Genomic DNA, 15,522 nt, shown 5'->3' with positions numbered 1-15,522 from the left:
GTAGGGATATTTTTTTTAAAAATGTAGGTTTAATCTCTAATTTTTAAACTTCGTTAAAAAAAAAAAAGTGAAATGACAAAAGGACATTCTCTTATTTTTGGTCGAGTAGTATTATAGTCCATGCCTGTGATCTGATTCATTCTTTTTCTGCCTGCTGAAACTCACTCTGGGCCAATGTACTTCCACATCACTTCTAATTATGGGCTATGCATAAATGGCACAATCTATCCTAAATTTGTAATCCAAAGTAATATGATTTGCTATACTGTTGTTATACTGCTATATGTCAATCCTTTTGGAAGCTAAGGACAAAGTCTGCTTTATTTCAACTCTTACCCGACAAATGTAAAGTAAAAGTCATTCCCTACATTAAAGTAATAGCTTTTTTAACATTCCAAACAGTGGGAGAATTGTTAGTAGAGAAAAGCAAATGTAATTTAAAATAATTTCTTTAAACTAACTCAGTGGATGTCAAATGACTCCAGTTTAAACATATCAAAAACTAATTTTAAATGGAGAATACAAATAGAGCTCCATTATTGAGATATTAAGAACAACATTAAATTTTTAGATATATATAAGCATTTTTCCTTCCTGCAGATTTTTGCATGGCACTGCCAGGGTTTCAGTTAAACATAATTTTATCCAAACAATAACTATCATATATGACCACATAGCCTCTTGGCTGAAGTTATATGTAAATGAACATTTCAATTTATTTTAGGTGTTATAGATCTGCAGTTTACCAGCTGGGACTCTCATTGGAACATCAACAAAATTAGAGCAATAAAGAATTAATATCCTACTTAATAATTGCAGGTAGATGATCCATTGCATGTTGTTGGAAGGAAACAATCCTCTTGTGACAAGAATGTTTTAATAAAATCTGGGAGATATTGGTGATGGAAAAGCTTATTTAGTTATAAAACCAAAATTTGGTGCATGGGGGAAAAAAATCTTTCTAGAAGCCAAGCGTGCACACAGAGAAATTCTGATCTGATTTACACCCTGTACAACCCCAGTCACTTCAATATGATTGGATGAGATACAAGGTCAGCATTTAACCTGAATGATTTGTTTCATTATCTAACCAATTGGAATCCTTTTTTTTTTTTTTAAATTTCCACTTCTTCTTCCACTCCTCTCCAAGTGCTTGAGTCTCAAAAGATTTCAACCTTCTTCTGGCATTGTTTTCCTTACCTGGTTCCATTTCTCTCTCAAACATGGAGAATCAAAAGCAACATAATATGTTGGTGCTTTGCCAGTTAAAAGCTGGATTTGCATACATACACTCCTGATTGCAATAATGTTCTGGACAGAAAGCTAGACTAGGTGTTTGAATATTGATTGTGCTTTGAAGGGCTATCCTGCCCCTTTCAAAGGCATAAGAATATGTAGCAACTTTAAGGCAGTCAAGATATATAGATGAACAATAAATGTTATACCATCTACTAAAAGCACGGAGACATAATCAATGTTATGAACCTCATTCTGAAATTTCATTGCCTAAAGTTTAGATTCCAAACCTGCATTGATGGCTACCTGCTGCAGGGTGCTCAGCAACTCCGAAAGGTGCAGAGTGGCCCTCAAATCTTATTAAAGAGGAATAGCGCTGCACCTTTGCATGATCAAGCCTTTGCATGATGGTGCCTGAAATTCAACTCCTAGATCCATAAGCTAGGCACTAAGTAAGAGGCTTGCTATGGAAAATAATTGACCACCATGCAGCTTCTAGCCTATGTGGCACCAAGACAGCCAGGCACTTAACCACGTTAAATTAATTCTTATTCAGCATAGTACTTAAGTATGTGCTTAATGTTAAGCATGTGCCCAAGTCCCATGAAGGGTCTATAAAGTCACGCACATGATTATGTCTTGCTGAGTCAAGGACTGAATGCTGGAGGAGGCTCAATGTTTTGAAAGTCAGACCACTTATTTAGACCTGGGGCTTTTAAAAGGGCCTAAATGCATTAGGCACCCAAAGTACAATGCAATACAATGGGATGTGGGCAGCTGAGTACATTAGGCCCCTTTGAAAATTCCATTCAAGGGTCCTTATTGTGGTTTTAGTGTCAACATGTTCAAAAATGACTGCCTAAAATCAGGTTTCCATTTGCTAACTTGAATACCTGAGGGTTTAGGCGCATAATTTGAAAATTGGGCTTGCAGTGCATTTTGTCTTCTATTATTTTTTTTAAGCAAATTAACTATAAATAGTAAAAAAAAAAAAAAAAAAAAAAAAAAAAGCCTGTTGACTTATGTATATGCAAATAACTCCATTTCTTCTGAGTTGATAATCTTATATGAAATAAGAATCTTCACCATTCGTTCTTACTGTCCCCACAACCAGGCCATAAAGTATGCTTCTCAACATGACTGTAAAGTGTTGTGAATTATATAAACAATCATATATGGACACTGAAAAATAATCCTGATGAACATTGCATTATAGTTCCAAAAATATATTTACAGTCTATTACAAAGATTACAAATGGAAGTGTCTATGTAACGGGATTATACTAATTAAAAGCTGTTTACAGATTTTCTTCAACAAGGGCAGGGGGAGAGAAAAAAAATTGGTATAATCAAACTGATTTTTCTAATAAACAAATAAATAAAATGGCAAATGTAACACTGTACAGTGATCAAAAAAAAAAAAAAAAAAAAAAAGGAAGGGGAGGCAAACGAGCCGTTTGAGTTTCTGTAGCTGTCTTTGGTCCTAAATGTGGGAAAACACATTATGTAGCACTGAAAATACATGTTCTTTTGTGATGCTCTGCAAGTAAAATAGAAAAATATAGTGCATTTTCAATGTATTCAGAGCTCACTACACAGAAATGTGTGTACAAAACAAGACAGTATAAATAAAATGTACAAGTTTTACAAAGGAACATTACATTTTTTTTTTGTGTGGATGCCCACATTATCAAACAAGACCAATTTATGATTGATCCCTGGGATCTTTCTCTATTAAAATCAAAGGAAGCAGCCCAATTCTCTTTGGAGGTACAGCATTTCACTGAAGGGGTAGTTCATGATTTTCATAATTTTTGAAAGCATTTTTCTCTGATGTGGATCCATTCCTGCAATATCTGTGGCCACACTTCCTTATTGCTTATGGCAGTTTAATGTTTTAGTTAAATAAGGTACATATACAAATAAAAATGGCGTAGTTATTTAATTGAGCAAATATGTTTGCGCTAGAGTTCCCAAATGAATGAGTGTGTGTGTGTGTATGTTTAACGTTTGTGTTGACAGCTACAAAAGCTAGTAAAAAATGTGAAAATTCTGAACTGCCCCTTGTCTCATGCTCTACAGTTCTAGTATAAAATGTAAATTTCTTATTCTCACAGCTGGACTGCATTCAACTGAAATGCATATAAAATATATGCCAGCTATTTCTCTCAGATTTGCTAATGCAGAGCATTGAAAAAACTTGATGTGCTCAGATTAAAATAGTTAGGTAACACTGAAGAACTGCACTGGACTGCTGAGGCACTCCTATAATCATCCACTCCATGAAATGCCACAGTAGGTTTACAGTTAAGGATCTTCTACTCCTTGGAAAATCTCATCTTAAATCTAGTCCATTAAAATTAACTTGCAAACAATTTGTTAAAAGTGCCTAGGACTACTTAGGGGTCATTATTGCTTTTTTCCTTTTATTTTTTTTTTCTTTAAAAGATAATATATGTTTAACCTTAAAAAATTCTTTAAAAAATATCAGAGCTCTTAGCAACTTGCATTTTCCTGACTCCCTGCTAGTTAGCAAACCATATCAGTACAGTGTTGATTTAACAGAATAAAATGGCACAAAAAAAGGATACCAATGTTTGAACATATATACGTTGCTCAGTCATGCTTCTTACATTTCTAAAACCTCAAGTAACCTTTCAGAGGTACCCAGTGTAGTAATGTGTCATAGAATTAGCCCTAGAAAGGTCCAGAGATATAAACATCATACTAAAAGAAGATCTTTATGAAGAATAAACACAAATGATTAAAAAAAATTCTGAAATCATAGATTTAAGGAAAATATTTTGCTGAATTTAACAATAATATCATGATTTTATCTGACAAATATATTCTTTTTTAAATTCTTTATGTACATTTTAAAAAGTCTATAAGATAAAAAGGAGGTTAGAGAGCCGAAGGTGTTTGTATGTGTTTCAGGTAGTACTTTGTTTATTGTCACTGCTGTTTTCCTTGCCATCAGTAGTGGATCCTAATTCCCTTTTAGTAACTTCTGGTGGCACTTAGGAGTTCAAGTCTGTAGGTGCTTCTTGTAGATCTTCTCATCACTGCAGGAAGGACCCAGGAGATCAAGTGTCTTCTAGCAGCACTTCATATATTTTGAAGGCCAGTCATGTTCTCTCAGTCTGTCACCTCCCTCATAAGGGAGAAATGTCTATCACACTTGGATGCCAGTGCCGTGTAAATGTAGCATTTGTGCTCTCATAGTCTGAATGCTGCTCATAATTTTCTTTTGATGACCAACCAATGTGATCCCTAAACTCATCACATCCCTGGGAAAGATAAATGTGTACAATATTAATTATTCAATGTACAGTGCACTTGTGTGGGATAAAACTGTCCCTTAAAGCAGAGTAGTACTCTGTGCATCCATCTTTGACTATACCACAGCTATACTGGAGTCTCATACCAACATTGTGAATCTTGTGTAAAACCCTTCTCAATCTTTTCATCAGAAGAGTCAACAGAATATTTTCATACTGTACATGTTTCCCTAGTTTTGGGAGTGAAACCAGATTACTTTGCATCACTTATGGTCTAACTGTAGCTATGAAGAAAACTCAGTGTAGGAAAACACTCCTTCTGGGATGCTTTCAGGATAAAGCCACTGTATAAAGGGAAGATTACTGGTATCACATGGTGGCCTGTAAAGACATGGAGGAACCCTCTGCATACAGATCCATCTTCTATGTGAGATGGAAATTACAGCAGAGCTGCTTCCATAATACCATCCCAACTATGTTCTGACCTGCAGAAGGCTCTCTGAGAAGAGGCTGGAATGGGCAGGGCCTGCGGGTCTGCCTCCAGGAAGCTAAGACAACCTATAAAAGTCGCAAAGACAGTAGAGAGACACACTCAACTCCAGAAAATCTTTGTGCCTCATGTTAACCACTCGCTTCCTTTGCAGGGATGCAAACTTCTTTCTCCCATAACACAGACAGCACACAAAAATCTGTAAGAAATCCTACAAGGGGAATCTCAGAACTGTCCAGTCCTCGAGATATGCTCATTCGTAGGGAGTGATCTGGGGGTGGTGGCAATTATTCTCCTATAAATAAAAAATGGGCTACAGTTTCTTTGAGGATCTGGCAGATTTGTACTGCTCAGGTGGCCCCAAAATTAAAACACTGGCCATTTCTAGAAAGCTGAGAATTCTTCCTTTTAGGGGGAGCTCTCAGCTGGCAGAACCAGTTTCAAGCCTTTTCAGCCCAAACGTAAGAGTGTGCTCGGGAGGCGAAGGGGGTTGTTCCTGTTGCACTGATGCCCTTCATCAATTTTCATTTCCTAAAATGACGGATACCAGCTGGTCTGCTCTAAAATACACTAGTTGTGGAGGGCAGAGAATGAAGAAGACATGAGCTGCTCCCTGGACTCCACTCTCCTGTGCTGAGCAAACCTCAATGCAGGACAGAATCTGGCCCCAGGAACTGAGTTTGTCTTTGGTCTAATATTTTGCAGCCTAACATTATATGGCTTTTACCTAGAAGATGGCTAAACGTAAGTCAAACATGCCCAGCACCAACTTACTCAATAGTCATCCTGGCTACTGATTCAAGAGAGTTGTAGCCTGCTGCTGTAAAGTTATCCTTATATCTTTCCATCTTAATAGCTTGTAGCCATTCTCCTACAGAGCAGAACGTGGTGAAATCAGGAGTGTTCTGGTCCAGAAGAGGGCTAATTGGTCTAGGCAGAAGAAAACAGTAAGGTGAATTGTTTCCATAAATAATAAAACATAAAGGAGTGTTTGGCAGAGTTGGAGTCACAGAGGATTGGGGTATTAAAAATTCCTAAGGAATAGAAAATAATAGGGTCAAATATGCAGCTTCACCTTTTCTGTTAATTGCTTTGCCACAGCTAGCAATCATGTATGTAGGCATATTCTGCAGCCCACAGTAACAGTCTCCTAAGCATTTTCCATAAGCATGACAAAAGTTCATGAAGAGTGGTTTAAGAAGTGATTAAGAAATCAACCTGCTGGGTTACTGTTGTCAACTAGAAATAAACATTTTTTTTTATTATTATTTGTATTACAGTAGCACCAAACAAGAACAGGGTCCCATTGTCCTGGGCACTGTACCAGCACATGAGAAGAGACAGTCACCACTCCACATTCCTTGTGATTCAAATAGATAAGACAGACAAAGGATGAAGGGAAACAGAAAGAGAGAAAGATGCAGTGACTTTCCTAAGGTCACACCCAGGAGGTCAGTGCCACAGCTGGGAACTGAAAACAGGTCTCCTGACTCCTAGTCCAATGGCCTGGCCACTGGCCCACAGAATAACCGTGACTGAGTAACTCACAGAGCAGGCAAGTTAGAAGAAGAAAACATTAAAGTCAGACCAAGAAGCTAAATAAGATGGAAGGGTTTAATGGAATTAAAAATAGAGTTCCGAGGGTAAAAAGGAGAGTTCACACTGTAGCACAGTACAAGAGCGTTAGCTATATATACACTATATTTAAGCTTGGAAGAATTCAACTTTTGTTTTAAATAATTTTGATGAATAACCTGGATGTTTATTTTTAAGTGTTTTTTAATTTTTATTGATTAAAATTTTCATAGTTCTGGAAACATTTTTGAGGGGGGTCAGAAAATAATTATTTCATGACAGTAGACATTGAGATTCAAAAAGTTACAGCTTCTATAACCATTGAAATGTAAATTGTCAACATTGCATGTCAGAATATACAAAATAAATATCCTTAAATCAAATGCTGATTAAGTTCTCACACAGCATTTTTCTGACTTTGCTTTTGTAAATATTGATTATTACTGATGGAAATATTTTGTGATCTGTTTGCGTGTGTGCTTGACGAAACTGAAGTTTACTGACATTGACTGCTAAAAAAATCTAATTCTTCCAAGCCTAACTGCATTACTATTATTATTTGTATTGCAGCAGTGTGTAGAGAGCAGGACTCCATCCTCCAGCCACAGAGACACCCTGCCCTGAAGAATTTACAGTCTCAACAGACAAGACATACAAAGGATCGGGGAAGGGGCTAGAATGTACAAGCAGCATGAACAGAGTGATAGTTTGCCAAGAGGAACTTTAGTGGCAAGAATTTTTTTCTTTTATTTGGTATTTTTGTTTTAGTTGGGTGCATTTTGTTTTTATCGAATGGCAGCTAGGACAGGCAGGGGGAGGGAAGGAACAAAAAGGGAAGAAAGAAAGGAAAAGAGCAGAGAGCGCAGCTGGAGAGAGCTGGATCCAGCAGCTAATCAGAACATTCAGAGTCACTATATGTTCAGAGTATTATAAACACTCACTGATGGTTTTCTTACCTGCTGCACGTTCCAAGAGGGGTTTTCAAACTGTTTGGGTTCCGAATCATTTTGTCCAGAATACCAACTATCTGCTCAAACTTTGGCCTTTCACCACGTTCCTTTTGCCAACAGTCCAGCATGAGCTGGTGAAGGCCCGCTGGGCAATCCATGGGAGCTGGCAAACGATAGCCTTCTTCAATTGCTTTTATAACCTAACGGCCAGAACAAGAGGATTTCGTCACAGCAGAAATATTTAGGGAATGGATTTTAATAACGGGGAAAAAAAAACCAAGCACCTAAATTAAGCAGTCAAAGCATTATGAAAGCAGTCTGTTGTTTTGACACTAGCATTCTTGTTTTTGTATAATACCCTTGATTTTTATCTTCCATGCTTATTAAACATATTATTCTATGGTGTGCAGAACATGGTTGTATTACCTAGTCAAATCAGCAGCAGGGAGCAACAATTACATTCACCAAGGGTGTAATAGATAAATGGGTAAATGGAGATATTCTAGAAAGCAATATTATTTGCCCAAAGGCCTTTGAGAGAAAGGATGCAGCAGAAGCATCTGACTTGTACATGGATATGAGTCTGTGCATTTACCCACAAAATCTTAAAAGCCCGTAGTCTTAAAAAAAAAAATCAGAAAATATTTTGTGGACAGCAATTATTAGAAAGAAAAAAATGTATTTTATGCCAATACATGTTATTAGAGGCAAACAAGCAAAACATGTCTGAATACAATGTGAGGTGGGGGAGTGAGGGCTTGCTGAATGGTATCTTAATGTAACAGTGTAAAGCAAGACCAGACTTAATGAGAGAAGGTGGCACATGGTGATATGAGGGAGGAAATAATGTCTGAAGAAAGAATTACACCCACAGTTTGACTTCCTCAGCCAAGTTCATTGGATTTAAGTGAAAGATAGAAATGGTTAAAGAAAAATTACAGGAAACTGCTATGAACCTTGCAGGCAGGATAAGAAAGCACATCAGGAAGCAATGCAGATAAGAAAGGCTTGTAAAAAAAGCCTAAAACACTGTTCATGGGAGATTTCAAGTACCCTGACATTGACTGACATAACGGTATTAGAATTATTGAGGAAGGGTGCTGATTCCTGAAAGGTAGTACACAGGAATGTTTCCTCTCAGTTTGTAGAGAAATGAAGATCAGTTCTGGGCTTAGCCCAAGGAAATAAATCTGCTATGATAAATAAAAGTTCGTGAATATCCAGGGTTTAGTGAACATAATTTCAGATATAAAATACTCCATAGGATGTGTGATAAAATTCAAGAGCACTGGATTGCAAACTAAAGGAAACTGCAAAGAATACAGAATCACTTCAGAAAGTTGGTTGGAATCGATGGTTGTATCAAAATTTTCTACAGAAGGGGAGTGAAGTCCCAGGAAACATGGTCGAGTGGAAATGGCTCTCATCATAGAAGTTTTCAATATCCTGCTCTGCCACAGACTTCCTTTCTGATGTTGGGCAAGTCACCCAGCCTGTGTGTGCCTGTGTACTAAATCAGTGAAATAGAGAGTAGCACTTCCCTACTTCACAAGGGTGTTGTGAGAATAAATACATTAAAAACTCTGAAATGCTCGGCCCCTTCCGTAATGGGAGTTAAGTAAGTACCTAAGATAGATAGTGATGAAGAATAGTCAGAGACAGTACAATTGCCACTCAGATAACAGAAGTGTGAGGGGACAAAAAATGGAAAGAGTTGTACTGTATACACATAGGGAAAACATTTTAAAGAGTAAAATAAAAGATCTATTAGTAACATTTAAGGAAAAAATCCACAAAATTAAAACCAACAAATGATTCAAAATTAAAAATAAGCACTATTCTGATATGCTGAAGAGTGAATATAGGAATTACAGACAGAAGAAAAACACACATCAAAATTGTTTTTGCATCTCTCGTTATAAGAGTATCAGTTGTTCAACAGTTCAGGCTTGTAGAGACAATCAGTGTATAATAAAAATGAATCCAGACAACAACACCACAGCCATTAAAAGGATACAGGGACTTAAAACTGACAAGACACCTAGGAATGACAACATACATCCAAGAGCTTAAGAGGAAATGGCAACTGAAATGAGAGACACATTAGGAGGTATTTTTACATGCTTGCTGTGTTCTGGAGAGATCCCAGAAGATAGGAAGTGACTATGATAATGACATTATTTTTAGAAAGGCCTTAGGGATGCAGCAGGACCAGTTTCTTTGACATCTGCTGTGAGCAAACAAATCTGAAGGATCAAATTGGAAAACACAAAAGAGTGGATTTGGCTATAGCTAGAATGGTGGTAGTAGGGAGAAGGTAATTTGCAAAAGATTAAAAATTTAGTCTATACATGTTCAAGATTTGAAGAACCATACTGAAGATTAATAGCTAACATTTTTAGCAGCTTTGGTGCCTTTAAAATATATTACTAATATCTAAGGAAAAAAACAGTTCTAAATTAGAAAATATGCAGTAAATAAATGAATGCATGAAGATTTTTTTCTATAAACCATAATCAGATAGCTAATCAAATACAGCAAGATTCATGCTAATAGCACAGATTTGCATCACCTAAAATTTGCCTCAATTCTCTTTTCCTCCATTTCTGTGTTTTGCCCAGGAATGGAGTGACATTGTTTCTTTATTTAGGACACCTTTGTGCTTCCCAAATTCCCAGGCTGTTTGAGGCTTTGTCTGGTCCTGACATAAGTTAGAGTAGCGCTGGGACTATTCTAGCATATGCACTGACTGCAGATAAGAAGCTACCAGCTTTGGGGACAGAGCTGTGTTAATTGAGTAGTGTAATGCTTTGTTTGCTGTATCAGGTCACATTCCTTTTTTAAAAGGCCACAACAAAAAACAGTTGAGTAACTGAATGAAAAAACATCCATTTGCAGGGCTAGATCTTGCCCTCTGAGGAACACAAATATGGGGAAAGGGGAGTGTAGTGAACTCCTCCTTCCACATAATCATGGGGAATCAGTAGCCCTGTACAAGACACACCTGGGCTGCTGTACCAAAGCTCAGCGGTTGAGCTAGCTAGTGACTACTGTTTCCTATTTTTGGCAGCCAAGGTCAGGAACGCATAGGAACTGCACCTCCAGAAATGCAGCAAGCAGGGTTCTGTGCCGCTCACCCTGAGCCATCCTGCCTGTAGTTGCAGGACTGCCCTTGGGTTAAATGCGCAGCTAGTTCTCCTCAGCTCTTTATGGATATATCCAGTCAGAGCTGCAATGTGCTTAGACAGTCATGATTGCGTTGCTGCACACACATTCTATCCAAAGGCACTGCAAAGGTTAGTATAGGATAAAACAGTAAAGTAGAAGATAGAAAAAACTTCAAACTCAGCAAACTCAATGAGGCATATTTTTAAAAGAACCGCAGCACGGCCTGTAATTCTGTATCCACACTCAATTGTAGGCACAAATGATGCATTTAAGTGTACAAACTGCTGACAGTGTCTGCAAATCTGGTAGACACACATTTAAGTATTGTCATTTGGGTCTGCAGTTAATTGTACCTGTAATTCATTGTGGGTAATTAGAGGCAGTTTTTAAAATTTAGCCTCATGGGTCAGTCTCCCAGGGTTAGTTTGTGCGTGTGCCTGCACGTGTGTTGATTCTAGGGCACACCTGCATAGCATGAATGTTTGAAATTATTTTACCAGGCAATTTATAAATCCATAATCTACATGCTAATTGGGATATAACTTCGCATTTCATTCCTTTTGTCATTGTAAGGATTTGAGATTAGTTTTTTTATGAACAAGGATAATTTACATGTTTCATTCAGCTGTTAACAATACAAGGAAATAAATTAAAAACATTTCCAAAATTCAGCAAGAAGATATTGGATTTTTTTTCCATTTTCAAGTTTTTCTTTATTCTTCTCTGAAAGATAGGTAAGCTTTGCCTTTGAGGCATCTTATATTCCTGTCAGACTACTTTTATGTTTGATTTGAGTACAGAAGGAAGGTGTCAAAAGAAATGAAACTCTACTGGGCATCTAGGGAATGTAAATATTTCTCTTTCTTTGCCCCCAAGGACTTGTTTGCCCATATTTTGACAGTCCATGAAATCTTTGACACTGAGACCTGTCAAATATTAACAACTTTGCACTCTGCCAAACTGACTCATCATTTACACTTTTATCTTCTTTTTTTTAAACTTTGATGTCAAGCATTCAATCCAAATAACAAAAAAAATAAAAATGAATAACTCAAATTGAGAATCTTTCTAGCATATGTTTATGTGTACAGACGATGTGAACAAATACCCTTGTAAGAAATTCAAGATTAATACTAATCTGTGCTATTATTGATGACCTGCTGTTTTAGGTCACATTTTACACAAACAGGGATATTGTTAAAAAATATAGTGATATTGCTAGAGTATATCATTAACTGCTGCCTTTGACTTTGGACATTTTTTTCCAATTGACTAACCATAATTATGAGTTCAAGAAACTAAGAATTCTTGTTTGTATGAAAACATGTTGTTGCTAAGCTGAATGTAATAAAATAACAAAGACTAGTATTTGTTGCCATTTCTGGCACTCCCATCCTGTTTCAGACTCATGATGTAAACCTAAAACTCATACGTGTGTCAAAGAAGATGACAAAGTTTTAGTGTTTTGGTTAAATAATCCTGTTTAATTTTTCATTGTATAAAAATCTTAGAATATTTTTACAAAAAAAAATTTTGTGTTAAAACAAAGTTATGTCTGCATGTAGAGAAAGGAAAAATATTTGAAATGAACATTTATTTATATGTACCCATGTAAGCAATCATATGAATCTAGCACATGTATAGCTTACATCTTGATTTGACATATCCCAGTAAGGCCGTTCTCCATAAGACATTACTTCCCACATAACTATTCCATAACTCCATACATCACTTGCTGATGTAAATTTTCGATATTGGATGGCTTCTGGAGCTGTCCATCGTACTGGAATTTTCCCACCCTATTTAAAAAAAAAAAAAAAAAGATTTATTTATGAATAGAATTTCCCATGCCGTTTTTCTAAGCGGCATTTTTACAATTATTTCCATTAATCCTAACCCCCAAATTATGCCATTCTCAGTTGTTGATCAATGTTGGCATTTTTAGAAGTGTTTCAAAGGAGTCTGACTCTCTATGAATCCCACTGAAATTCCTTAAGGCTCCTTCAAAATCTATATGTGATTGTATACGGCCAGATTGTCAATAGCCTTAATGTGGCATAAGTGCCAACTCTAGCTCCTGTGTGGCCTCTCTGGATTGTTGGTCCAGTGAGAGAACAGGCTCCATGAGGCAGCTACTGTCTGCACCATAAGTGAGCAGGGTGAGGGTAAAGAGGGATGGGAAGTGGAGCTGGCTGGGCAAAGAGTAGCGGAGTAAACTGTGCCCTAGAAAAAGCTGTGACAAAGTGATCCCACCCAGGAGTGAGGGAAGATCCAGGGGAGGACTTGCTATGGGCCAACCCTTATTCAGGAGTAGGCGCAATGTTTCAGTCTCACGTTACGCTAGTTAACTGTCAGGTGAGATGAATTCAGCTCTGAAAAAGCAGTCCCCCTGGATTTCTGTGTAAATATTTTTAGTTAGCTCAAAAAGCTGTTAAACAGTTTATAAATCACCTCTCATATCCATTCATTCAGAAATTTATAAAGATATAAGACACCAAAACCAGTACAAACTTGCAAGAATTCTCTCCACTAGAGGATTATGTTGTTAGACATTTACAGGTTATTGAAAGTCAGGTTTCTGAAGAGGACTCGTACCTCCCTTTGACTACTTAGCACCTCTCAGGCCATTAATATATTTCCCTCAACCATATCTTCCAGAGGCTATTGCCCAGTTTGTAATAAGATCTCCTAACCACTAAGAAAGATTGTCAAATGGCTGTGTTTCTTACTGTAGTGGTGTAGACAGCTTCTGGATCATCTTCTATAACTCTGGAAAGGCCAAAGTCTGACACTTTACAAACAAGGTTGCTGTTGACAAGAATATTGCGTGCTGCTAGGTCCCTGTGTACATATCCCATATCAGCCAAATATCTCATTCCGGCAGCAATTCCTCTCAACATTCCCACTAGCTGAATGACTGTAAATTGCCCATCATGTTTCTGAAGGGAAGACAGGAGCAGCACACTTGTTAATGCAGTTGGGGGGAGGGAAAAAAATCAGCTTTGCACACTTTCTTCACTCTAGTCACTTATTACCTTAAAGGCAATGCATCTTGGGGCAAAGCAATCCATTTTAAACAAAATTGTATTTATTTCAGCCACAAAGTAGGACACAGGGTTGAGAAAGCTAAACTTTTTAAACTAATAGAACTTAACTTAGTTAAAAGTTATAAAAGTCTAATTAACTTGTGACATGACAGGTTCGTCGCCTTCTTTTTTTTGTTAAACTGCTTTATATACCATTGTTTGTAGCTCACCTCCATGTTCTTTATCTTTTATAATGATCAAATATATCTAAAAAAATAAATCGTATTACACTTTTGGGATCAAAGCCTCCGTTTGTTCTAAATACTGAAGATTTATCTACAGCATAGAATGTATCAAAGAAACATCATCTTTCTGCTTTCTCTCCAGTGCTGCAAGTTTCTGGCTTGTACACATGGGATGCTAAAATGGTAAAGAGATTGCTTGCCAGTTCTGAGCACTCCCACAGCAAATGCTAAATTGTTGCAAAGTGGTTTTTCTTTTCCCTTCATTCTACTCTGAAATACTACTGTACTTTATTTAGGGGATCCTGTGCAGTGACTCCAACCATGCTACAAAAATAAACTCTACTCTAAACAAGCACATATTCACACGACACAACTTCAGTTATCATGATATTCACCTCAATCTATGATGGTAATCAAACCACCGTTTCTGTACCACATTGGATCACTTAAATGCCAAGAAATGTTCCAGTTTGATTTGGTCTTCTAATTTCTATATTGCTGGGACAATTTAAAGATCTATTGGTATTTGCCGTGTTCACATTTCAGACTGAGAAAGTGTTTTATTATGCTAAGGTGGTAGCATACATATTGTATTTCGAAGTACTGTACATATTTCCCTTAGATACTCACCCTAAGAAATGCATCTAGGGCCCCATTCTCCATGTATTCTATTACAATCATGACTGGTTTCCCTAAAAGAAAAGAAGGGACGTTTTGTTTGAGAAACCATAATCTGAATTGAATGCCTTTTTCTGATAAAACACATGTTGTTCCTATAAAAGGACTGAATAGTTGAGACAAACATTCTTGAAGCCTCCAGCACTGTTACTGAGTTCTAAGTCCTTAAATGTCTGCATGGAGTATGGTCATGATTCGCAAAATTAAACTGTATAAATCAAAATGTCAGTGTGCTCTCCCGACTCCTGCTGTGTGACTAGGACTCTTAGAAAATGACACTTCAGATAATTGAAAGGACATAAGAAACCTTATCTTCCTGCATGGTCTTTGCGGCTAATTGAAACTAAAAAAATAGTATATTTCAAAATACTCCATCTTTTAATCATGCGTGCATCTTAATTTTTTCCTCAGGTTGTAGCATAAAGTGAGTATTGGTTTAGTTAGTTACGCCTCAGGAGAAAATCCATTAAGAGTATGCAGTATATTTATCATTTGAATCTCTGACCATGGACATATTATTGTAATTTCTGCCACTTAGCATCTTATCTGACTGATACATCTAGCCACTGCTTACCTCTGGTAACGACCCCTTCTAAATGAACAACATTGGGGTGGTCAAACTGTCCCATGATGCTTGCTTCACACAGGAAATCTCTCCTTTGTTTTTCTGTATAGCCAACTTTCAGGGTTTTTATGGCTACTGAAACATCTCTCTTGCCTGGAAGTTTCAGACGCCCACTGCACACTTCACCAAACTCTCCTAAAATAAAGCAGATTGACTGTGAATGACATTTCATATATATAACTATCCCCTCTGGGGCCCTGATTCAGCAAGGCACTTAAGTAAATGTCTAATTTTAATCCTATGAATAG

General features: G+C 37.1%; 1 protein-coding gene across 3 annotated transcripts in view; it reads right to left on the bottom strand.

The window, feature by feature from the left end:
* Nucleotides 1–2,446: 2,446 nt before the first annotated feature.
* The window catches only part of EPHA7 (EPH receptor A7), a 163,226-nt gene continuing 150,150 nt past the window's right edge, over nucleotides 2,447–15,522 (bottom strand). For 2 of the 3 annotated variants that reach the window (XM_067530031.1, XM_067530032.1), the window contains exons 11-17: nucleotides 15,224–15,409; nucleotides 14,602–14,663; nucleotides 13,430–13,639; nucleotides 12,350–12,499; nucleotides 7,539–7,732; nucleotides 5,782–5,937; nucleotides 2,447–4,526 (exon numbers count right to left, since the gene is read on the bottom strand). In XM_067530031.1, the coding sequence (XP_067386132.1) occupies nucleotides 4,412–4,526; nucleotides 5,782–5,937; nucleotides 7,539–7,732; nucleotides 12,350–12,499; nucleotides 13,430–13,639; nucleotides 14,602–14,663; nucleotides 15,224–15,409 (1,073 nt within the window). In that variant the 3' untranslated portion in view covers nucleotides 2,447–4,411. The remainder of the gene's footprint in view (nucleotides 4,527–5,781; nucleotides 5,938–7,538; nucleotides 7,733–12,349; nucleotides 12,500–13,429; nucleotides 13,640–14,601; nucleotides 14,664–15,223; nucleotides 15,410–15,522) is intronic. The other variant, XM_067530033.1, reaches the window with a different exon arrangement.

This window comes from Emydura macquarii, unplaced genomic scaffold, assembly GCF_026122565.2.
Source record: "Emydura macquarii macquarii isolate MOO-44397 ecotype Brisbane River unplaced genomic scaffold, CSIRO-AGI_Emac_v2 contig_3019, whole genome shotgun sequence".
NCBI lineage: Eukaryota > Metazoa > Chordata > Testudines > Chelidae > Emydura > Emydura macquarii.
The sequence above is the reverse complement of the archived record's forward strand: the minus strand, read 5'-3'. Positions and strand labels throughout refer to the sequence as shown.